This window comes from Monodelphis domestica, chromosome 4, assembly GCF_027887165.1.
Source record: "Monodelphis domestica isolate mMonDom1 chromosome 4, mMonDom1.pri, whole genome shotgun sequence".
Lineage (NCBI taxonomy): Eukaryota > Metazoa > Chordata > Mammalia > Didelphimorphia > Didelphidae > Monodelphis > Monodelphis domestica.
The window spans coordinates 290,756,791-290,781,045 of NC_077230.1; the positions used below are offsets into that span (position 1 = coordinate 290,756,791).

General features: G+C 34.0%; 1 protein-coding gene across 1 annotated transcript in view; it reads right to left on the reverse strand.

Moving 5' to 3' along the window:
• XPO4 (exportin 4) overlaps window positions 1–24,255 on the reverse strand; it is a 160,366-nt gene that overhangs the window by 76,189 nt on the left and 59,922 nt on the right. The window contains exons 7-9 of the mRNA XM_001366403.4: window positions 14,115–14,227; window positions 10,619–10,776; window positions 10,204–10,378 (exon numbers count right to left, since the gene is read on the reverse strand). Of these exons, the coding sequence (XP_001366440.1) occupies window positions 10,204–10,378; window positions 10,619–10,776; window positions 14,115–14,227 (446 nt within the window). The remainder of the gene's footprint in view (window positions 1–10,203; window positions 10,379–10,618; window positions 10,777–14,114; window positions 14,228–24,255) is intronic.

The following is a 24,255-nucleotide window of genomic DNA, read 5'->3' on the forward strand; positions in this document are numbered from 1 at the left end:
CTATACAAATTAAGTATTTACAAATTAATCTAAGGTAATCTTGAGAGAAGGAATGGTAAAAGCAGCTTAGGGAGGATGGGGAGGTACAATAGGAAAGGCCTTGTATAGGAGATGCCATTTGCACTAAGCTTTATGGGAAGCTTTTGCCGTTTTGTTTTAGTTACTTCTGATTCTTTGTGACCCCATTTGGATTTTCTTGGCCAAGAAAATGAAGAAGTTTGCCATTTTCTTCTCTAGCTCATTTTACATCAAAGGATACTAGGAAATCTAATAAAGTTGAGATTAAGACAATGTAAATATTAGGCAAGGGGTAAAGTATGTACAATGTCTTATAGATAGGAAAGTCTCCTGGCTAAGCTGAAAAGCCTGATACATCTGAAGCTCTAAGAGAACCGGGTTCTCTTGAAAGTAGAAAGAAAAAAGAATAAAACTCTCCTATAACATAATTTTGCATATATATTTATTTAGATAGAAAAATTTGGGAGAAGTAGAAGTTTGAGTTCTGGAAATTCAATAGTGTGGTAGCTCATCTCATCCTTACATCCACAATCAAAAAAGGGTCATCTGAAGCCTTTCTCCAATCTAATTCACAATTACTGCTCTGGACTTCAGTCAACTGAATCTATAATTCTAACACTGAAAGGACATATAGAATGTAAAATGCCTGAAAACAAGCTTTTCCAAATCCATTATAATTCAAGAACAGAGATTTTATAAACTTTAACTCCTATCTACATATGCCAGAAAAATGCCTTCCTCAAACTTTTAAATCTAGTTCTGAGCAATAGATTATGATTCTTCTACTGAATGACACAAATTACATGATATTGCACAGTACAAGTATACATATAGCAAACGTTATTACAATTATATCATGCAAATTTCCTTTGCTAAAAATTATATTTTAAGCATAGTAATAACATCTTGACCTTGATTTAGAATGTTTAATAATAGTTCTTATGCAAGTCTTCATAGCATTTTAGTAATCTAACAAACCATTATTGTATGTTTTAACATTTTTGAGATGTGCACTTAAGAATTTCTAACCATAAGAATCAATATAGAAAAACCTAAATTCTCCTAATCTTTACAGTTTTTTTCAGTTCTATGATTTTATGACTGACATCTTTTTACTTCTACATAACTATGTGTTGTAAAAATGGAGACTGAATCCAGGACTTCAATCCCCAGAAGTCCCTGCTCCACTTCCCCAGAATGCTTTGTAATATCACTGAATTCTCACCTGGGCCGAGATCGAGATGGGGTATTTAACCTGATTGGAAAGGCTTCTGGGGCTCTCTCTTCTCTTTCCTGTTGTCGCTTCCAAGCAGACGCATCTCTTTTGATAATGTAGGTGAGGTTGTGTCTAGGCCTCTCTGGGCCTAGACACATGCTTTCTTAGTCTGTAATTTTCTTTAATCCTTAACCTTTAATAAACCTCTAAAAATATAATACTCCTTGCAGAGAAAAACTAATTTCTACCTGCCTCAGTCTCTGCAAAATTTTAATCTTTACAGTGTCTAACCCTGGTGATGATCTATTAGGACAAAAAATGGTAGTTTCTCTAATAAACATTAAAAAAAACTCAACTATTCTATATTTCACAAAATACTTCATTGTTTAAGCTAACAATAAAAATGTCTATTTTTCCTATAGCTGCTCCATCCTCTCTTCTACTTATGCCATAAACCTGGACTTTTCCACTGAATAATGAGTATAAAAAAGTTATGTAGCCAGTGTCTCCACATCTCCACTACACTATACCTGGTAAAAACATTAGTCTAGCAATATGAACATTAGCAAAAATGAAGTTAGATATATGTAAATATGTTAAGATTATTTTTAAATATCCACTGAATGGAGAATGGTTAAACAAGTGACCCCCCTTTCACTTATTTTCAATCTTTTCCCTTTCTATTAGCTTATTCCCTACTGTCTACAAACACACTCATGTCTCTCCATCCTGAAAAAACCCTCTATCCTTGCTACTGTCTTATTTGAACCTTCCATACCCAGCTACAGTCTTCTGCCCTTTGTAGCTAAATTCCTTAAAAAGGTCATCTGTTGAGATACTATTTTTCACATTAGATTATTTAGTTTTATTTTGGAGTTTTGTTTTTATGAGTCTTCTCTTAAAATAATGACCATTATGGAAGTATAATTTACATAATAAATGTATAACCCTGTTCAAATTGCTTACCATCCCCAAGAAGGGGAGAGAAAAAGAGACTTTGGGTCTTATTACATGTAAATGGGAAAATAAAGATATCATTCAGGGGAAAAAAGGCCATCTGTTAAGAGGTACCTCCATAATTTTTCCTCTCACTCTCTTCTTAACTCCTATCTTGCTTCTAACCTTATCATTCCAGTGAAACTTTTCTTCAAAGTTAATAATGAACTCTTAGTTGCCAAATCCAATGGCCTTTTCTCAATTATCATTTTCCTTGACTTCTCTGAAGCCTTTAACACTGTCTGCCTGCCTCAAGTCTCTCCTCCTCTCTAATCCATTCTTTATTCAGCCACTAGTGAGTTTCCTAAAATACAGGTTTAATTATATCACTTCTCTACTCAATAAGCTCTACTGGCTTCCTATTGCTTTCAGAATCAAGTACAAAATGCTATTTGGCATTCACAGCCTTTAATAAAACCAGCCCCCTTCTACCTTTATAATTTCCTTATACTTTACAATCCCCAACAAGTTATCTTCTATGCAGTGACATAAGCCTTAGTTCCAGACATTGTCTGGCTATCCCTCATGCCTAGAAAGCTCTCCACTCCTCCAATCTGATTACTACTGACCTCTCTGCCTTCTTTTAATGCGCAGCTAAAAATCCACCTTCTTCAGGAAGTGTCCCCTACCATTTCTTAATTCCAGTGCTCTCTCTCTTTATTTCTTCTTTATCATGTGCATAGCTTTCTTTGTGTATATTTGCTTACAGGTAGTCTCTCCCATTAAATTGTAAGCTCCCTGAGGTCAGGGACTACCTTTCATTCTTTTTGCATTCCCAGTGCTTATCAATGCCTACCCCAGTAGTAATCTTTATTGATTACCAGACTGAGTATTACTATAGGATGAATGTGATGAAAATGGAGAAATATGGGAAGACCTACATGAAATAATGCAAAGTGAAGTAAGCAAAACCAGGAGAACAATATACACAATGACAACACTAAATGGTCAAAAACAATGATAAAATAACTTAATCTGAATATTGTAAAACAATCTTAATGAAGCTAGATTCAAAAAAGAACAATGAGAAGGTACCTCCCTCTTTTCTTAAGAGGTGAGTGGGAACTGTGGGTTTGAAACATGTCATTTGTCAAAACTTTTTCAATGTTTTGGCTTGTTTTGCTGCTTTACTTTAAAAAAAAAAAATCTTGGGAAAGTTAGGTGGCTCCGTGAATTGAGAGCCAAATCTGGCCTCAGACACTTCCTAGCTATGTGGCCCTGGGTAAGTCACTTAACCCCCATTGCCTAGTCCTTATCACTCTTCTGCTTTAGAACCACAGTACAGTACTGATTCTAAGACAGAAGGTATAGGTTTAAAAAAATTATTTGCTATTAGGGATGGCTATAGAAGAAGGTTTGGGAAGGATAATATTGAGAAATAAGTGATATAAAAGTAAAAAGTTACCAGTAAAACTTTATTTTCTTAAAAAAAAATTTTTTTTAAACCCTTACTTTCTGTCTTAGAATCAATACTGTCTATTGGTTCTAAGGCAGAGGAGTGGTAAGAGCTAGACAATGGGGGTTAAGTGACTTGACCAGGGTCACACAGCTAGATTTGAGGCCAGGACCTCCCATCTATAGGCCTGACTCAATTCACTGAGCCACCCAGCTGCCCCCTTAAAAGATTTTAAGAATATTATTGTACTCTGTTTAAAAGCTGAACAAACTCTCTTTAAATTAATTATATAAAAAATAACAGTTTGATTTCCAAAATGTTAGTTAACTGGCAGGAAAAATTCAGGCAGCCTCAAGTAAACATGAATAATGCATCATAAATGATTAGAAAACAGTAGCTGCCAAAAGAACAATCTGGCAAAGAAGAGATAATTCTTTTTTAAGCCAAAGATTTGGTCCTGCTACAAAAATAGAAGCTATAGAGCTAGCCATCAACAATAATCAATGCCTTTAGTTCTTAACCAAAGGTTCTTAAAATCACTGTTATCTTTTAAAAAAAACTAAGACTAAGTATACATATATTTCTTTGATATACAAAATATTTCTGAAAAAAGTTCACATATTTCCAAAATACCATACATCAAATCTGTTTTTCCACTAGATCAAAGCTTCTAAAAACATTAAAAATTATAGTGTCTATTTTTTGAAATGCAAACTGAAAGGAAAATAATGATGCTTAAAGTGTGAACAATCAATTCAATTCAATGAGCATTTAATTAAGCATATACATTTTGTGTCATGCATTGAGAGAGATATGCTAGGGATACAAAGAAAAAAAGAGACAGTTCTTGATACTGGAGATGTACAATATGCAAAAGAAATACTAACATTTGAGGAAAGAAGCACTAACAACTGAGAAAAATCAGGAAAGGCTTATGAAAAAGAGACCTGGCAGTTCCTAGAAGCAGAGGAGATAAGACCGAGTATTTCAAATGGTGGGAGACAGTTCTTGCAACTAAATGATGCTATGGATAAATGACTTAGAGCCAGAAGACCTAAGTTCAAATACAGACTCAGAAACTAAAACTAGCTGTGTGACCCTGGACAAGTCGCTTAACCCCTGTCTGCCTCATTTTACTGAAGTAAAATAGGAGAAATGGCACCAGTTATCTCTAAGGATTGTTGAGGGAATCAAATAAGATAATATGTAAAGTGCTTGGGACCTATAGGTGCTTAATAAATTCTTGCCTCTTTTCATCCTATTCTCTTTAATGCAAAGGAACAGAGGCAAGAAATGAAATATTATGCACAGAAAATACCAAATAACCAGTTTGGCTAGAATGTAGAGTGTATAAAGAGTATCTCATCATTATGATTATGAGGGACTTTAAAGGTCAATTAGGAGTTTTCATTTTATCCTACAGATAATAGGAAGCCAATGGAGAGTCTTTAAGTAACAATGTAACTGAATATAAATTTGGCAACTGTGTAAAAGGGGTACTGGACAAAGGAGAAGAGAAGTAACAAGGAGATCAGCTAAGATTAGCCAGTCTATGCAAAAGTTAAGAGAGACTGAATAAAACTGTGCTTGTGGTATGAGAAAAGAGAAAGGGTCTGATGGAAGGGATATTGTAGAGACAGAATCTAAAGATCTGGCAAAGGATTAGGTAGGTAAGAAGGGAAAGAAAGTGACCCCTCATGGGTTGCAAATCTGGAAGTCCGGACAAACAATAGTGCCCTAAGCAGAAACAGTGAAGTTAGGAAGTTGGGATGGTTTGGAGACAAGATAATTGGTTCAGTTTTATACATTTTGAATCTGAGATGCCTTGTGGAATGTCCAAGTGGAGATGTGTAGCAGGCAGTTGGAGAAGAGATACTGGAGCTCAAAAGTGACATAGATTAGGATATGATAATAATAGGTGGAGATGATAATTTAATTTAATCTAGAGAAGATGACAAGAGCAGCTACATTAGAGAGAGAAGGTATAAACGAGGGCAAGGACCTATGGCACACCTCAGCCTTAGGGAAGGGGATATGGGGTAAGAAGCCTACTAGGAAGAGAACATTTCATCAGATGGCTAAGAGTATTTTGAAAAATATGGTGGTCAACAGTATCAAATGCTGCAGAGGTCAAAAAAAGGATAAACACTGAGAAAAGGTCACTGAATTTAGTAATTAGGAGATTGATGGCCTGTACAGAGCAGCCTCATATGGTGAGGACAGAAACCAGAGAGCATGATGTAGTGGTACATTAAAATACGGAGGTGGAAAGACAAACTGCTTTCATGGCAATGACCTTTCTCCCATTCAAAGAACCTTACACAGCACTTCAAAAATATTCTTACTATGTCTTACTTAGAGTTACTGAAGAATGTTCATCTCTCCCCCTCTAAACTGTAAACTGTATGGAGACAGGGACTGTCTCTTATCCAAATTCTGGCTCTTCCTTGGTGTGTGTATCATAGTATTCAACACATAGAGGGTGCTTAATCAAAGTTTAATGAATTAACAACTGGCTAAATTACCTGTGGTTCTCACTACCTTATACCTGAATTACTGCAATGGTTTCCTAATTGGACTCTTTCCTTCAAGTCTTTACCCACTCCAATCTACCCTCCATACAGTTGGCAAAGTGCTTCTCCTAAAGCACAGAGGTGACCATCTCAATCCCCTACTCAATAAACTCGAATGCTTCTAGGATCAAATATTATTCTGCTTAGTTTTTAGAATATTTCACAAATTGGCCCAAATCTATCAAGCCTCACCATACATTATTACCCTACCCATAATACATTATTACAATCTGAGATCCAGCCAAGCTGGTCCTCTCTACATCCTTTACATATAACACTCCAGGCATTTACGATGGTCATCTCCCAAGTACTCTGGCTCCCATTTACTACAAAGTCAGAGAAGATAAAGACTCAGGGGCAGCTAGTTGACTCAGTGGATTGAGAGTTAAGCCTAGAGACAGGAGGTCCTAGGCTTGAACATGGCCTCAAACACTTCCAAGTTGTGTGACTCTAGGCCATTGCCTATCCTTACCATTCTTCTGTCTTGGAACCAATACCAATACACAGTATTAATTATAAGATGGAATTGTTTAAAAAAAAAAAGGACAAAGCTTAGGCACTTCTTTATGCTCCCCACAAAGGGAAATGCCTTCTCTATTAAACTACATTATATTTATTATTCTTATATTTGTCTTACATATGCTTATAAATGAATCTATGGTTTCTCCCTGAGAATAAAAGGGAGAGTATATAATACAGTAGACACTATTTTCATTTCTTTGAATTTGTATTCCTAGTGCCTAGCAATGTGCTTAACCCCCACAGACTGATTTAAATATTATAGTCAAAGATGATTTCTATATATAATTCTATCTTATAAGGTAGCACAAGTATTTATAAAATACCTACTCTGTATCTAATAAAGAGCTAGCCATTTCCAGAGGACATAAAAGATCTGTTTCCTCTCCTTGAAAGATATTACCTGCCATTTACACTGTGTTATACATAGATTGTCTGATTTGGTCATCAAGAGAACATCATATGCTGAGTGGTATATTATGAAGATTTTCATTTTAAAGATAAAACTCAAAACTGACAAATATGTTATTTTAAGGTTTTTCAAGGTGCTTTTGAAATGCTATCTTCCTAAGACATGGAATTGACTCCTTTATTCTAAAACCTTTAGTGGTCCCTGATTCTTTCCAGTACAGAAAACCTTCTATCTCATATTTAAAGACTTCCATAATCTGGATTGTCTACTTTCTGGGAATTATTTCCTGCTTTCTATGTTCTAGTCAAACAGGACTGGCTCCTACCTGTAGGCATTCTCACAAATCAAACTCCATGCCTGGCCCTGGAATAAATTCCCCTTTCATTTAGGCCTTTCACAATCCATATTAGGTACTGACCTCCTCCATGAAATATAACCTAATTCCTTCACCCTGAATTCTCAAGTGACTTATCCCTCCATCAACTTCCATACAAGTTGTATCCCAAACTGAATGCAAACTGCTTGACATAGGGACTATTTAGTTTTCATCTCAGCACAACACATTTTATACATAATACATTGCACACAGTAGATGCTTAATGAATGTATGATGAATAAATTTATTTTCTATGATACTCATAACAACAGTCTGAGGTACATTATTTTGTCTTGTTTTAACAGAACTTGAGATTTCTTCCACATTTTCTTTCACAAGCCTATAAAATTTCAAATTACCTTTTGACATCTAAGTCCTTTTCTGTTCCTAAAACGGACAGCTCAATGTTTACTGGACAATAAAGTTTTTCTTCAAATTTGTTAAATTAAAGGCAAATAAATTTCTGAGCCCGTTCTTCCCTCTACCCTTCAAAAATCTGTGCTTTTCATGGATTCTGTCATATGAAATGACTGCATATTATTCATATTTCCTTCCAGTGTTAGAGACAGTTTAAAAAATGGGTGCATGAGGCCCTCAAAATGCTATTAAAATAAAAGATGAAACACCAAATTCTTTCTGTTTTATAATTCATGTTTTAGCAGAGTTCTAGAAATTCAGTTGCCTTGCTAAGGAATACTTGTAATTCTCTCAGTATTCCTCTTCCTTTCTAATCTGATATAGTCTTCATTCCTACCTCAATCATATCATTTAGATTTTATTTTCTGATTACTATAACATTACATTATTTGATCATGAGTCAAACAATTTGTATAGCACTACAAGGCCTTAAACAAGGCTGGTTCCAGAAGATATACATCTTCAAAAACCATCATAGCTCTGGGCACTTCTTATCACTCCTTTATCCCTCAACACACTTTAAACAAAAAACAAACAAACAAAAAAAGGGTCCAAAGCACTAAGATCATCCTTCCATAAACTTTTAGTACTTTAACCTCAATATTCCTATGTCAGATAAGAATGTAAGGCAAGACAAAGACCACCCAGATAATACACTAATTTTTATATTTTCTGCAATTCAGACAAATTTGAAGATTAAATATGTAAACTGTCTCAAATTTTATATATTAAGAAATCCAATTTCTTCAAACTGAGAAAATTTAAGAGTATTATTAAAAAGTCAAATCTAGAAAATAAAAAGCAGATAAGCTCCTAGTTTATATTAATAAGCACTTCAGAATAGGAAAACAAAAATCAAGGTAAGGGATATTAATTATATTAACACCTCACTAATCTAAACTTCTCTAATACAGATTTTGGACAGGATACAGGTTCAGGATTTGAATAGTTAAGACTACACACCATGTCCACTTTGAACATATAATCTTTCTGCCTCAGATATCCAAGTGCCATAGACATATTTTTAAAAGCATTTATACTGTAATCCCATTAAGAATTATCAGTTCCTTTGTACCTTTTCTCTCAGAAAAAAATGACATGTTTATTAGAATTTTGATAGGGCTTCATACATTTTTAAAAAAGATAAAAGTACTCACTGGAAACTATTGGTAGGATTCTGGATAATTACTTAAATAGAAACTTGGTTCTTTGGAGAAATCTGATATATATGGAAGCTATCTTCTAACTATTTTTATAATTTCTAAGTGACACTAAGTTAAATGTAATAGATGCCCAGATCTCCAAAGTAAGCCATGAATGATTAAAACAGTTAAAAGAGACAGTTTCATTAATGCAACTCATTTAAAAAGTTTGGCAAATTAAAAAAAGTATAGCATTAGGTATTTAATGTAATCACAATATAATTTCTTTTTTTGCTTTTATGAAAGTGTTTACTAGTCACTAAACTGTAAAGTAAAAGCTAATTTTAAGCAATAGGAAATTATGTAAAAATAATGAGAAAATACCAATTACTTATATGATTATTAAATTGAATTAATTTAGCAACTAAATTGTAAATGCTGTTTCATGAAATCCAGCATCAACTACTCATTTAAACTTGCTTAGTTTAATTACAAAGTGAGGAAATGCCCAAGAATATCCTTAACATTTAGCATATTTTTAAGTGTAATATAAGTTGAACATAAAAGCTGTCATTAAACCTACTATCTAAAGAGATCAGCATCCAAGTCTGAATAGGATGTTAATGGCAGGGAACTCAGTTATAGTGGTATTATTTTCAGATAATTCTATACTTTATATTTCTAAAAAGAAGTATTTTACCTTATATTATCAAACCAGTACCTATTTAGAAGCATTTCATAAAGTCATAGCTGAACTCTGAATCAACAATTGAGAACTCTATTAAGCAACAGTAGGTTACTAAAATTTTAGAGAGAAATGTACTAACATTTAAGTACAAATATTTTATTAAATTTAATCAAATACTAGATAATCTCAAAATTGAAGCTCTAAAAACCTACATTTCCATTTATTGATCTAGCTTCAAAGTGGAATCTCAGAAGTCAATTTGTAAATGAATTCATGGAATATAAAAGAACTTGCATGCCAAAAGATTTGTGCATGAAAACAAAGCAGGCTAAAAGCCACTGAGTCCTCATTTAAAACATGTCCTCATTTTCCAAAATACTGTCATAGTATAATAGACTTCCAAGTGAAAAATCCAAGTAGCAACCCCAAACTTTAGAGTCATTTACTCACCACTTCTTCCAATGCAGCACTTCGCCCAAAAGAACAAGTGAGATGTGTGAGGCAGTTAACAAAAGAGGAGAAGAGTTCATTTGGAATGGCAGTTAAAATATTTCGAGGGAACACAGTTATCAAATTGCTGATAATGCTGGAGATCCCCACAGCTTCAGAGTCTTCTATTTCGATTCTATAGATGAAAGATATATTTATTATTGAGGAGGAAAGGATTCATTCACACTAACCATCTACTCATTTTCAAAGATCAATGCAACTATTTCATGTTAGCCATCCATGCAGATATGCTTTAAAATGTCATGAGAAAAGAAAAAAGTTGCCTGTTACTTATTTCATTGCTAACTGAAAAAATAAAAATAAAAAAGGACTTAAAATCAACATTATGTTAGAAGAAGCAAATAAGTACACATACCCGTTAATGGTATTCAGTAATCCCTCAATGAAATGTGCCAGGTAATCCACTTGTGAACCTTCATCGGGAAAGATGGGTCCATGAAGAGAGGCTAACTGGGCTAGGCACTGGAGTGAATCTTGTGCCATATCTGAATCTTCTCTGATTTTACGATGTACCTGTAAGAAAGAGTCACTGCCAATTCATAAAAATAAATTCTCTTTATCAAATTACATGTCCACCTCTCCAAACAAGAGCTCACACTTGCTGTTTATTTTTAAACAAAGTATTAAATATTATTTTATCCTTTAATGTACTAACTTCATAAGCCATGTTATAATTTTAAATATCCCCAAACTAACTATTCACTGAGTGCTACCTACATTTTGAAAATTTAACTGTCTACAGCATGTTATGTCTTAAAGAGAGAAACAGATGCCAGCCAGTCAGACATACTGCTCCTTCTAAAAACAGCAATAACGACAGTCATCTGTATTATGCTAACTATGCCTAGGCTACAGTCTTGCTAAAGTTAGTCATCAAGTTCAATCAAGAGTATATGGATGCTCCTTTAGTAGAAGTAAACAGTGAAGATACGAAAAGCAAATGCACTGCAATCCATAGAAATTCATTCATTTGTACAAAATTTTACAACTATTTATAATTTTCTCTTCCCTGTGAATTTACCTTTGTCTCTACTACATTTTCATTTTAAAGAAATATTTAACAATGTAAATCCATTTCAAAAGTCTGTCTAGGTTTTATTTCAGTCATGCAAGAACTGCTTCAAAACATCTACTACAGTGCTATAGAGACCATATTTATACTATATAAACAGTACTGTTAACATTTTTAGGTAAATCTTAAATATTCATCTGCCGCATGATATAATAAATGTTGCAAAACAAAGTATTCTTTGTATAGAAGCTTAATGTACATGAAATTATCACAAAAGTATCTAACCTTTTAAGAATGAGTTAGAAACTGACTATACTTCACCTCTATTGACAACAAAAATGGTCGTATTTCACTTTTTGCAAAATGTCATAATTTTATAAGAAATTAGGTTAGTTTTTCCCTTCTTTAAACTGTTCTTACTGTCTGTATCATAGCTTGTCACCTGACTATTCTATGTGTTTAATGTATTTCATTTATCTTCTCCAACTATATTCTAAATTTCTTAAGGCAGGTAGTATATTTTATACTTACTTTTTGTATCTCCTAGGATAACCTAGCACAGTGCTGGGCACATACTGGTTGCTCAGCAAATACTTGATGACTGACTCCATCTTTCATCTTTGAATTTCTTTCAGGTTATAGTTATTAAACATACAAATACTTCAAAACTCAAATATATTTGCAAGTTTTTAATAATTATTTTCTCACTCTTGCACATTAAAAAAATCATTTTGCTCTAGAAATGGAAATGTCTTTCAAATACATTCTATGGCATCTAATGATGACTATAGACTAACCCCTCATCCATTACTACACAAAAATTAATATATAGGCAGTTTCCAAATAGTAAATAAGTTATATTCCAAAGGTTTGTTCTTAAGTTGGTTGTTTGGAACTTGGTGTGCAGCATTTTTAGTTGCCAAATCAGCTAGTCATATAAGAGGGTAGATAAATGTCTATGGGCTAGCACAGGAACCCAATCACATTTATAACATTGTTTCTATGGGAAAACGTATTCCAAGTTCTAAATTAGAACCTGGATACGATGAATACATCCCTTGGTTTCTCCCACCTCACTTATTCTGCCACTGAATATTCTCCTTAACTCTCCTTTTCTTGCTTTCCATTACCACTTCTGGTTAAGGTGGCTGATAAAATCATTCAAGGTGAAGGAATGCTACATTCCACTCTAACAGTAGTTGTAATTCAAACATAAGGGATATTGCAATTTCTGGGTTCTAAGCACATTATATGATTATAAAGTTAGGCCAAATAAATGCATAAAAGACATTTGTGCAGAGATTTAAAGCTCACAAACCTATCTATCTATCTATCTATCTATCTATCTATCTATCTATCTATCTATCTATCTATCTATCTATCTATATCACCTCACAACAATCCTGTAAAGCAGTTACTATTTTATAAATAAGGAAACAGAGGCTCAGAGTTCATGGGACTTGTGCTGGACTAATCACATAGTTCTGAAGTGTCAGAGGTGAGATCTGAGCTAAAAGCCCTCTTGATTTTTTTCAATGATCCACTTTCATTGTAAAGGGCAAAGGGAAGGAGTTAAGGGGAGGAATGCATGATATTTGGGAAAGAATTTTTGAGCTTTGCATGACAAAGAATAGGACTATGTGATTATTTTTGTTTTCAAGTTAAAATATAACAAAACATATTCAGAAATGTTTGACATAGCTAAACATTAGTTCCCTTGGAATAATAGTGTATGTATCCTTACCTACAGAAACAATTATGTCTAGTTGAACACTAAATTAGGTAATAATCCAACTTTTTTTCTCCTCAGATCAACATGATAAAAACCATTTAAAATACATCTTAAAGCAGAATTTAATGCTAGCTACAAACATCACAGATATGTCAATATGGCCATATAAGAAAGAGTTAACTTCCAAACTCTAAAGTTATTTGCATGAGGCAGTTCACAGCTGACAGTAGCAGCTGCTTGGTTTGTCTAGACAGCTGTTCAGATTTGGTATAGCTGTTTTGAGTTCTGCCAGCAAGTTTTTCACCTTTTCAAAAACTGCTGGAACAGTATCTACTTTCAATCAGTGAAATAAATCTTTAGAAAGATATAAACTTAACTACATCTCAAAATAATTTATTTCAGCTGAAGCAGACAACTGCATTCAAGATTTATTTACATTTAGTCCACTAATCTTAACAATGTTTTCAGCATATTATTTCTGATTTGCAAATAAAAATACATGTTGATTTATGTTCAATCTAAAAGTAACAAAAATGTCTGTTTACACTTACTTGTGCATAAAAAATTCATTTCAACAGCTGCTGAATATATACTAGATATAATCACTGTAGGGGAATATCTTGATCTTTAATTGTACATTTTGGCAGTAATTATCCAATTCATATTTTTATATTACAATGCAAATTAACTGGAAAAAATACATCTTCAACTATTATACTTCAAAGAGGATGGCAAATACTGAAATGCAGTGTTTATTTGATATTTGCAGAGTGCCATACATAGGCCTATTTAAAATAGAAGTATTTAACATAAATTACTCATTAATTAGTTTAAAACTTGAAACATTCATGAAACATAAATATTGTGCATCACTCTAAAAGTAGAACACTTCATGTAATAATTAGCAATGGCACAAATCATTAAGAACATTTGCATGTAATATCCCTAAATGAAACAATCAGTAGGTGAAAAGGTTTATGGAAAAAACAAACTTCAAACACATTAAAATATGTCCTGCCTTTTAACTTTAAGAAAAATCCAAAAGCAGCTAATTTTTTCCATGGAACTTCTCTGTAGCCATTATTAAAAATGAAGAATTAGACTTACTGTAAAGAAAAGATCCATAACTCTGCTGTCCAAGAGGGTCTCACGCCAGGACTCTGTTGGCTTTAGCATCACATTTTGTGAGGATTCAAACATAGCTATATAATGTCTACCCAGTTATTTGGTGTCAAGGTCAATAATAACATTCTTACTTTGTTTAAAAAAATATGTATATCCTGGATACAACAGGATCCATTCAGAAAGAATGTAATGGAAACAGTTTAAGCCTCTTCACATACACTGCATAATTCATGCATGAGGCCAAGGAATAAAAGGTATTAAGTACTGGAAAAAAGAATGTTATAGGCATGTAAGATAACAGTTTGATCATAATTATGTGACATACCAAAGGGATAAATTCACTTTTGATAACCAGGATGCCTAATGTACAAGGAACAAAAGGCGGAACACCAAATGCAATTAATAGGTGTCAAAATTTACACAAGAAAGGAAATAATTTTCTGCAAGTTTTTCCTGGACATTTTAAACAGGTTTTATGACAAGCTTATAACACATGAAATGTATATCTCTCTTACTCAGGCTGAAAGAAGCATTTGATTAAATGAATCATGCAAATAATACACTATAAAAGACAAGAAAGAATAAATCAAATATATATCATTATAGGAAATCCATTTCATTTGTTTTAATTCTAAATTAATCAAAAAGAATTAAAATAAATATTCTACTAGAACATCTGGCAATGCAAAGAACCTTGAAAACTTAATCCATGGTATTCAGTGACATTATTATGTATGTGTTTATTTATTATAAATAAAAATAAAGAGAATTCACCTGATAACATTATTATAATTAGCTAAGCTACTTTAAGAAAGGATTATGATTTGGGAAGAATTTGACTATGATCTAAATATCCAGCATCTTGATATGATAACCTAATGTTCAAGTATAAGATTAAAACTAAGGCAACCTTCAGATCATTCAGAAAATTAAAAAAATTTCCTCAATAGTTATCCAAATGACTACTTGTAAAAACAAGACATCAAGGAATCTAACATTTCAAATCATGATTTATAACTGTAAAAGCAGAAAACAATGTTAGTAAAAACTATTTAAAATGCTAGCATTTTGGTTAGTTAAGCAGGGCTGTTTATTCTATTGTTTTCTGGCATCTCTATCATGAGTCTGGTCCTACATGGGAGAAAAATACTTTAAAGCTTGAGAGAATACCTTTTGGTTTTCATACAGAAAAAAATATTTTAAAAATTTCAGTAGGATTAGTATAATTACCTCTCAGTATAGGTCTGGGGTAATTTGAATTTTATTGTTCTTTCCTTACCTGTGCCCTCTAGTGGAAGTGCTCTGAAATGACCAAAATTTGAAGAAAAGAGGTAGAAGGCAAAATTAGAAGTCTAAATCATTTTAAAAAATATAACCCAGCCATTCCTGATCTACATCATTAATTATATTTATAAATATATATATATATATATAATCAAGATCTATAACAAGATATCACCATAAGAATAATGGTATTAAGATAATGATGTCAATTTCATGTTTTTAAGATTAAAAAGTTCTAGATCATTAAAAGCACTTTGCAATCAAACAAATGCAATCTAATTCATTCTATGAAACTGTGAAAGAAGGAACTGAGTTATGAGCAGGTCACTCAAAAAAAAAAAGAAATGAGGAAGGGAGGATGAGAAGGACGGAAGGAGGAAGGAAAAAAGATTAGGAAAGAAGTACAATCATGTGGTATCAAAGGTATCATGAAAGACCTATTTGATGAATAAGGGAAGGGTCAGTAGGGAGAGCAAAGGACAACAAACAAGGAATCTGAGTATTGCAGTGGTACTTTTAGAAGGCCTATCTAGCACATGGAGTAAGTAGCTCTTCTGTGGTGTATTTATGAGACATCAGGGACAAGAATATCACAGATAAGCAGATCTAGAGGGGTTGAAAGCTACCCTGCTGGACAAAGCTTCCACATGACTAAGATCACATTCTCAATGAAGTATCTTCTCATTTCCTGTCTTATAAATGTTTTAGTTGAAGGGTACTTTCTGTCCCTTGTTTGTAGCATTAAGAATATGGAAACATTTATTGATTTGATGTGATATCTTAAGTGAATTAAATGCAAGATCCAAGTAAAAATAATCTTTTTACTTATGATTTTCAGCTTTTTCACCTCCTAAAATAATAAGAATGACTCCTAGAGCTGGTAAGAGCTTTGAAAAAAAAACACAGAATGCTGTGAAAGCAAATTACTTCTGACATGTCCACAGCACTTATTATGTGTCCTTTCAGTTGATTTAGAGCAGGATTACTGGACAGTCATTTATCAAGCACTTATTACATGCCAGGCAGAGTTTGAAGGAGACAAACAAAAGTGAAGGAGACACAACATGTAAAAACAATAAATAAGAATATACAAGATATATAGAGTAGCTAGAATGTAATCTAAATGGGAGACATTAGAAGTGGGTAGAATGGAAAAGACCTACTACAGAAAGTAGGCTTTGAGCCTGGTCCTAAAGAAATCTGGGGGAACTAAGAGGCAGAGGTAAGTGGAGTAAATCATTTCAGCTTCACTGGTGGATAATCAATGAAAGGTATAGGTATGGGAGGTAAGAGTCTTAGATTCAAAGAACACAAGTAGGTCAGTGTAAACTGGATTATAATGAAGAGAATAAAGTGTAAGAAATGTAGAAAAGGGGGACAGCTAGGTAACTCAGTAGATTGAGAAATAGGCCCAGAGAAGAGATTCTGGGTTCAAATCTGGCATCAGACATTTCCTAGCTGTGTGAACCTGGGCAAGTTATTTAACCCCATTGCCTGGCCTTTACCACTCTTCTACCTTGGTACCAATACACAGTACTGATTGTAAGGAAGGAGGTATGGGTTTAAAAAAAAGAAAGAAAGAAAGAAAATGTAGGAAAGGGTTTAGTTATGGTCTTAAATGCCACCAGGGATTTAAATTTGATCCTGGAGATAATAAGCAGCCACTGGAACTCACTGAACAAGAGGATGATATGATCAGTCCAAAATGTTTAAAAAGTCATTTCAGTAGCTGAGTGGAAAATAAACTAGAGTAAGAAAAGACTTGAGGCAGGGAGACCAATTGGCAGGCTATGGCAATAGTCCAGGCATGAGTCCATGATCTTGGGAAGTGGCTATGAGATTAGAGAGAAAGGGATATATACATATAAGATGTTTTGAAGGTAGAAACTACAACTTTGGAGATGGATTGGATATGTAGGGAGTATGACACCATTTTCAATAGTAATAAGAAAATTCAGAAGTGGAGAGAATTGGAGATGAGGGTGGGGATAATCATGTAATCATGTATGTTCATGGATATGTTGAGTTTAAAGTATTTATAAGACCTATAGTTCAAGGTAAACAAGAAGTAGCTGTAGTTCAGAATACAGAGGAGAGTTGGATATGTGGATCTGGAAATTACCTGTGTAGAGATATTAACTGAACCCAGAGTAACTGATAAAACAAGACAGTGAAAGTCAAAAGGCAAAAAGGTCTAAGAGAAAGCCCTAAAAGATGCCTATGATTAGAGAGCAAGATAAGGATAAACAACCAGCAAAGGAGACTAAGAAGGAGCAGTTGGATAGATAGGAGGGTCAAAAGAGTAGCATAGACAAAAACCTTGAGAAGAAAGAATACCAAGAGGAGATTAGAATTCCTAGAGTATCAAAGGCTGCAAAGAGATCCAGAAGGATAAGGACTAAGAAAAGTTAAGATCTGGCAATTAAGTACTTTAAAGAGGCTAGATTTAAACAAATGAGTTCAAAAGCAAGACTTCAGAGAAACAGATCTTAATATCTTATGTAGAAGACTACTCAAAAAAAAATAATCATCCAGGTAAAACAACTATTTTCCTTATTTTCATCTCTATAACTATTTATCCATGTGTGTAAGCACTGGTATATAAGCTTCACTAAAAAGACTCAGGGACTCTTAACCAGGGGTATAGACTCATAGACAACTTTCAGGAAGCTAGTGAGCTTAGATGGATGGAACAGTTACATCTTAATTTTCATTAACCTAGGAGGCTAGGTGGCTACAGAGCCTAGAACACTGGTCTTCAAATACAATTTGAGATAATTACTACCCATGTGACTTTGACTCATTTCATCTCTGTGGGTCTCAATTTCCTCCTTTGTAAAATGAGATTAACAGTACCCACTTCCTAGGGTTGAGAAAGGATTAAATGAGTTAATATTTGTAAAACACTTAGCACAATGTCTGGTATACAAATGTTGTCCTTAATAAAAATGCTTGTTCCATTCTCACTAACCTCTAATTAAAATTTAGCATTTTCTTCAATTATTTAAAAATTATTCTCAGGGAGCAGCTAGATGGCTCAGTGGATTGAGTGTCAGGCCTAGAGATGGGAGGTCCTAGGTTCAAATCTGGACTCAAACACTTCCCAGCTGTGTGACCCTGGGCAAGTTACTTGACCCCAATTGCCTAGCCCTTACCACTCTTCTGCCTTGGCGCCAATACACAGTATTGACTCCAAGATGGAAGGTAAGGGCTTTAAAAAATAAATAAATAAATGAAAATAAAAATAATTCTCAGAAAGGGTTCATAGGCTTCACCAAATTGCCAAAGGGGTACATGACACAAGTAGGTTAAGAACCTCTATTAGTAGGTGTTAATAGTCAAACATATTTTAAGGGGTTATCACAGGACTTTCAGTGGTAAAGGAACTCTATTTTTAACCCCTAACATTTTACACTTATCAGTGATGCTTCAGACAACACAAGATACAAGACAGAACTCTTTGCCTTTACTAAATCACTCAAAATAAAAATGTTTCACTACATGTACTACATTCTGGTTGGCAACAGCCAAAAAGAAAAATGTGAATATTGTTAATACTGAACAATACAAAACAGTACTATAAAAATGCAAATCAATTCCAGCTCATAGTCTGAAGAGTTCTCTTGGTCTGTGACTTTTTTTTTCTAAGGAACAGATTACTATATTGGTATTAGTATTTTCTATCAGAATGACAGCTCATTTGTACCTCAAAACTACTGGATTATATTAATAATACAGGTATACAGCAGCCCAAAACATAACCTTTAATAAAATTCCCTAATCTTCTTTCCACTCCATTCTTTTTGTGTCTCTTCATCTCTACTCTTATTTCCCTTCCCATTTTTTCAAAACTCCTTCTTATAAGTGATAAGAAATTAAAACAGCCTTTCTGTCATTATGGCCATTCTTTATTTATACAATCCCTAGCAAAGGTTCTGCTGCCTGAATTCTTAGGCAGCAAAACAAAAGCCACCTTCTAATTGTCACATAACCTCAGGATACAAGAAGAAGTTTAGTCGCAACAAAGAATAAAGACAAAGGAGAGGTAATTTCCTTCTATAATACATTAAAGCTCTAAAATTCTTTTACTATATTTGTTAGTTTGAGGAGAGATTTATGATATAAATATATGTGGCAGCAGCCTGTTTTAGAAACCACAAGTCTAGAAAAGGAAAAGACCAGGAATCTGGAGGTATGGGACTCAGTCCTGGTTCTGCCACTGAAGGAACCTTGAATTGAGTCTTGTAAATTTTTTTTTTTAGTAAGTTTCCCTACTTATAAAATGGGTATCTTTAAGTCCAAAACAGAACATTTATACTGCAAGGATAAATGATGATAACACAATTCTGAACTGCTTCAATTATTTTTAAAAGAGTGTAAAAATAAGGAATTACTACTAACAGCAGTAGTAGTTCTTTAAGCAGCACCCTATATTAAGGTTGGACTTGGAGTCAAGAAAACCTGGGTTAAAATCCCAACTTGACACTTCCTAGCTCTTGTAGCGCCTTGGGCAAGTCACCTAATCTCTGAGTTTCCAACATTTCTGTAGTGCTTAATAGACTGCAATTTGCTTTAGTGTAAGGAGTTCCCACACCAACAGTTACTTACACAAGCAAAATGACAAATCTTTCTGTGTAGTAGCATAACAATGCTATTAATATGAATTATAACAGCAATGACCATTTTAACCATGAACTAAAGAAACCCTCTTCCAAAATATAAGGACAGTCTGTCATTAGTAAAATATGCTTAGAAGACTTTTGTTAATCTATAAAAACTAACAATAAGCCTGTCATCAAGAATGTTTGTTCTGGTAGCAATTGTGATGGAAATTAGAAAGAGTAAAAATAATGAAAAATAATTGATTTTATATTAATTACTATCAAGTGTGAAGATTGGATTTAGCTATTTCCTGATTTTAACAATGAAGATACTTGTCTAAGAAAATGGGGGGGGGGGGGGTCGTGAACTTTAAATTGCTCCACCCTACTTAAACCATACTTTAGGGGAAGATAAAGTTGTAATCTCCTGATTGAACAATGAAGGTACTTAACTCTTACCTTATAGTGAAGCTAGAACTTTAAGTTAAGTCTATTTAAAGATCTTAATACAAAAAGGTGTTAAGTAACTATAAAGGTTAAATTAATCATAAAAAGGTTAAGTAACTCACAAAAGGTGAACTTAAGAAGTGTTAAGTAATTCTATAAAGATATAATCTATAATCAAAGAAGATGAGAACTCTAAAAGAATGGGCATTTAGAGGAGGGGACACAAAGGTGAAAGGTCTATATATTGGCTCATTTCCTCTCTCCGGTACCTTTTGCGGCAGAGTTGGCTGATAGCAACAAGCTGAGCCTTTCGGCATCTTAGCATGGCTACAAGCTATTGTCCGGTTAGGTGGTGAGTTTCTAGCTGAGTTTTCCTCCTTTACTTTTCCAACTTTATCCTCTTAGAAGATTCTAATCTTCAGAGACCTAGAGGCAGGAATTTTAAACTCCCCCTGGCACAAGCCAGGCAGGAGAAATCCTACATCCTCTTCCCTCCTTCTACTTAAATTCCTTCCCTCTATATTAATTAAATTACCATAAATTTCCAGACTGATTGGGTATTTTATTTGGGATTTCCCTTAGTGGCCAATTAAATCTAGATTTTAAGTCACAACCCTAAAATTATCTTCACACTAGCTACTAGAAAGTATTGCTGTTACAGCAAAATTTTCTATCCTTATCAATGTTTTCTGCTATGAAAGGATTTGTGGCAACAATGATAATTCAATAAAGAAATCAGCATTCTGATATGTCTAACTACCCAGCCTTGAAATTTTGTTTCAGAAATAATTAGCACAGCTTTATAGTCAAAAACAGAATTGTTTCTACCATTACCTCTACCAGTAAAAGAAACAGTACCATTTTCTTTTTCTGGTGTCACAGCTATAAATCCACTGCAACTTAATATCATGTGGGCCCAGTCATCATAAATCCTTAGAGGAGAGGGAATTAGCAGGTGCATTAGGTCTCACCTGCATATTTTCCAACTCTTTCCATGGATGAAGCTGACCTTACAGATCAAGGGTCTCTGATCTAGGTGAAAGCCTTTGTATCTCATTACCATCCTTTGATCCCTTTAGCTTTCCCCAGGAGATTAAGGGTTTTTTCTTTTAATGGCCAAAACCAAATCTGATCCTCGGGAATAGAATGCCAATAAATGGCACAGTAATAGAACTGGAAAAAGAAACATTACAGAAGCAACATACCAGGGATGTCTGCCAAACATTCTTTGGGCAAAATAGGAATTCTATGGTATTGTCATTTATGATAAGCATTGCCAAAATCCTTAAGCATTTATGAACACCAGGTGAACTGAGATCTGAATGGCATTAACAGCACAAGTATTCAAATAACTAAGAGAGGAAAGTCACATTGTGTTGTATTTGCAAAGCCTTCATATCATAGTCCTAATACAATAGTACCATCTTTATATCAGAATACAGTCATATTAGAGACCCCCATATGAACTCTGGATTGCTACATTTAAAACAAAGCAAAAAGCCACCTTCAAATTTTGAATTATTTAAAAACAACCTATGATTCACTGTTAGATCTGTCTAAAATAAGAATATAAAGGCATATATTACATGATGGCAATACTTATCAATAACTGGATTTTCCTTATGATATAAATTTAAAATAGCATTCTGTGTCCTCTGGTGCTTAGGTGGCACAGTGGATACAGTATAAGATCTGGAGTCAGAAGATCTGGGTTCAAATACTGCCTCAGACTATTTATTTATTAGCTTTGTGGTTCAAGATAGTTACTTAACTTCTCAGTCTCAATTTCCTTATCTGTAAATGAGGATAAAAGAACCTATCTCATGGGGTGGCTTTAAGAATCAAGTGAAGTAAGATAAGCAAAACACTTTGCTAACCTTAAAAAACTATATAAATGTTAGCTATTATTATTAAAGCATGGAGAATTTATTTGACTGATCTTGATTTAAAATTTTGTTTTGCAAAGAAAGTACTTTGCCCAAAGGGCGACAAAAGAATATCTACCCTTTGACCCAGCCATAGCACTGCTGGGTCTGTACCCCAAAGAGATAATGGACAAAAAGACTTGTACAAAAATATTCATAGCTGCACTCTTTGTGGTGGCCCAAAACTGGAAAACGAGGGGATGCCCATCAATTGGGGAATGGCTGAACAAACTATGGTATATGTTGGTGATGGAATACTATTGTGCTAAAAGGAATAATAAAGTGGAGAAGTTCCATGGAGACTGGAACAACCTCCAGGAAGTGATGCAGAGCGAGAGGAGCAGAACCAGGAGAACATTGTACACAGAGACTAATACACTGTGGTATAATCGAACGTAATGGACTTCTCCATTAGTGGCGGTGTAATGTCCCTGAACAACTTGCAGGGATCCAGGAGAAAAAAACACCATTCATAAGCAAAGGATAAACTATGGGAGTGGAAACACCGAGGAAAAGCAACTGCCTGAATACAGAGGTTGAGGGGACATGACAGAGGACAGACTCTAAATGAACACTCTAGTGCAAATACTATCAACAAAGCAATGGGTTCAAATCAAGAAAACATCTAATGCCCAGTGGACTTACGCGTCGGCTATGGGGGGTGGGGGGGAGGAAAAGAAAATGATCTTTAACGAATAATGCTTGGAAATGATCAAATAAAATATATTTAAAAAAAAAAAGAAAGAAAGTACTTTGTTCAGAATCACCCAGTGAAGTAAATAATCCATGTATTATTGTCCCCATTTTACAGATAAGTAATAATGTTCATTCTTTTAGTGATTTTCCCTTGCTCTCACTAGAAAGTGACAAGGCTAGAACTTCAACCTAGGTCTTCTGAGAAGTATAGAAATATTTCTACCATAACACACTGCCAATTCCTCTGGGAAGTCTGAATCTCTCCTTTACCTCTATTGCATTATTTCTTTCATCATGCATATATCCTAACTGGCTCCACTTTGTATAATGCTTACTCCTTGATAGCAAAGAATAGTATTTTTATCTTTCCCAGAATTTAGCACATAACACAATTATGAAAGGATTATATAATGAAACTCCCCTTCCAAACAAAACAAAAAAACCCCAGTGTTAAAAGAACTTAACACATTAAAGGCTGATATAGTTTCTTTCATAAACAGCTTAATAAATCAGGTTTAAAAGTCAAGTCTCAGCCCTAAATTCATTCAATTATATATAGAGAGATGTTTTAAAAAAAAAAAAACAGAGAATAAGATCACAATTGAATTAACAGCTAACATGCTATATGGTCAAGTGCCCTTGACATTTTTATCAGGGTTTAAGTATTAACTGGTTATATTGTTATTATGGAGGGACAAGATTAGGGAAGAAAATTCAGTTTTGGACATTTTGAGTTTGAGAAGCCTCAGGGAAATTCTAGAAGAGTAGCTAGCAGGCTATTATCAACATAAAATTAGAGTTAAGGAGAAAGATAATAGCAAAATATAGAGATCTGAGAGTCATCTGCTTAAAGATGATATCTGAATTCATGGGAATAACTGAGGCAAGGTAAAGAAAAGTGGCCCAAGGGGGAAAAAAAAACCTTACCTGTGCTAAGTATAAGTGATCCCAGAAAGGAAACTAAGAAGATACAGGTAAAAGACAAAGGAAGAGAAGTCTTAATTCGATAATTATGGCCCTCTACAGGCAGGGTTGATTCTTCCAGGAGAAATTTTATTTTTTAAGGGACAGCTAAGTAACTCAGGGGATAGAGAACCAGGCCTGGAGACAGGAAGTCCTGAGTTCAAATCTAGCCCCAGACACTCCCTAGTTATGTGACTTTGAGCAAGT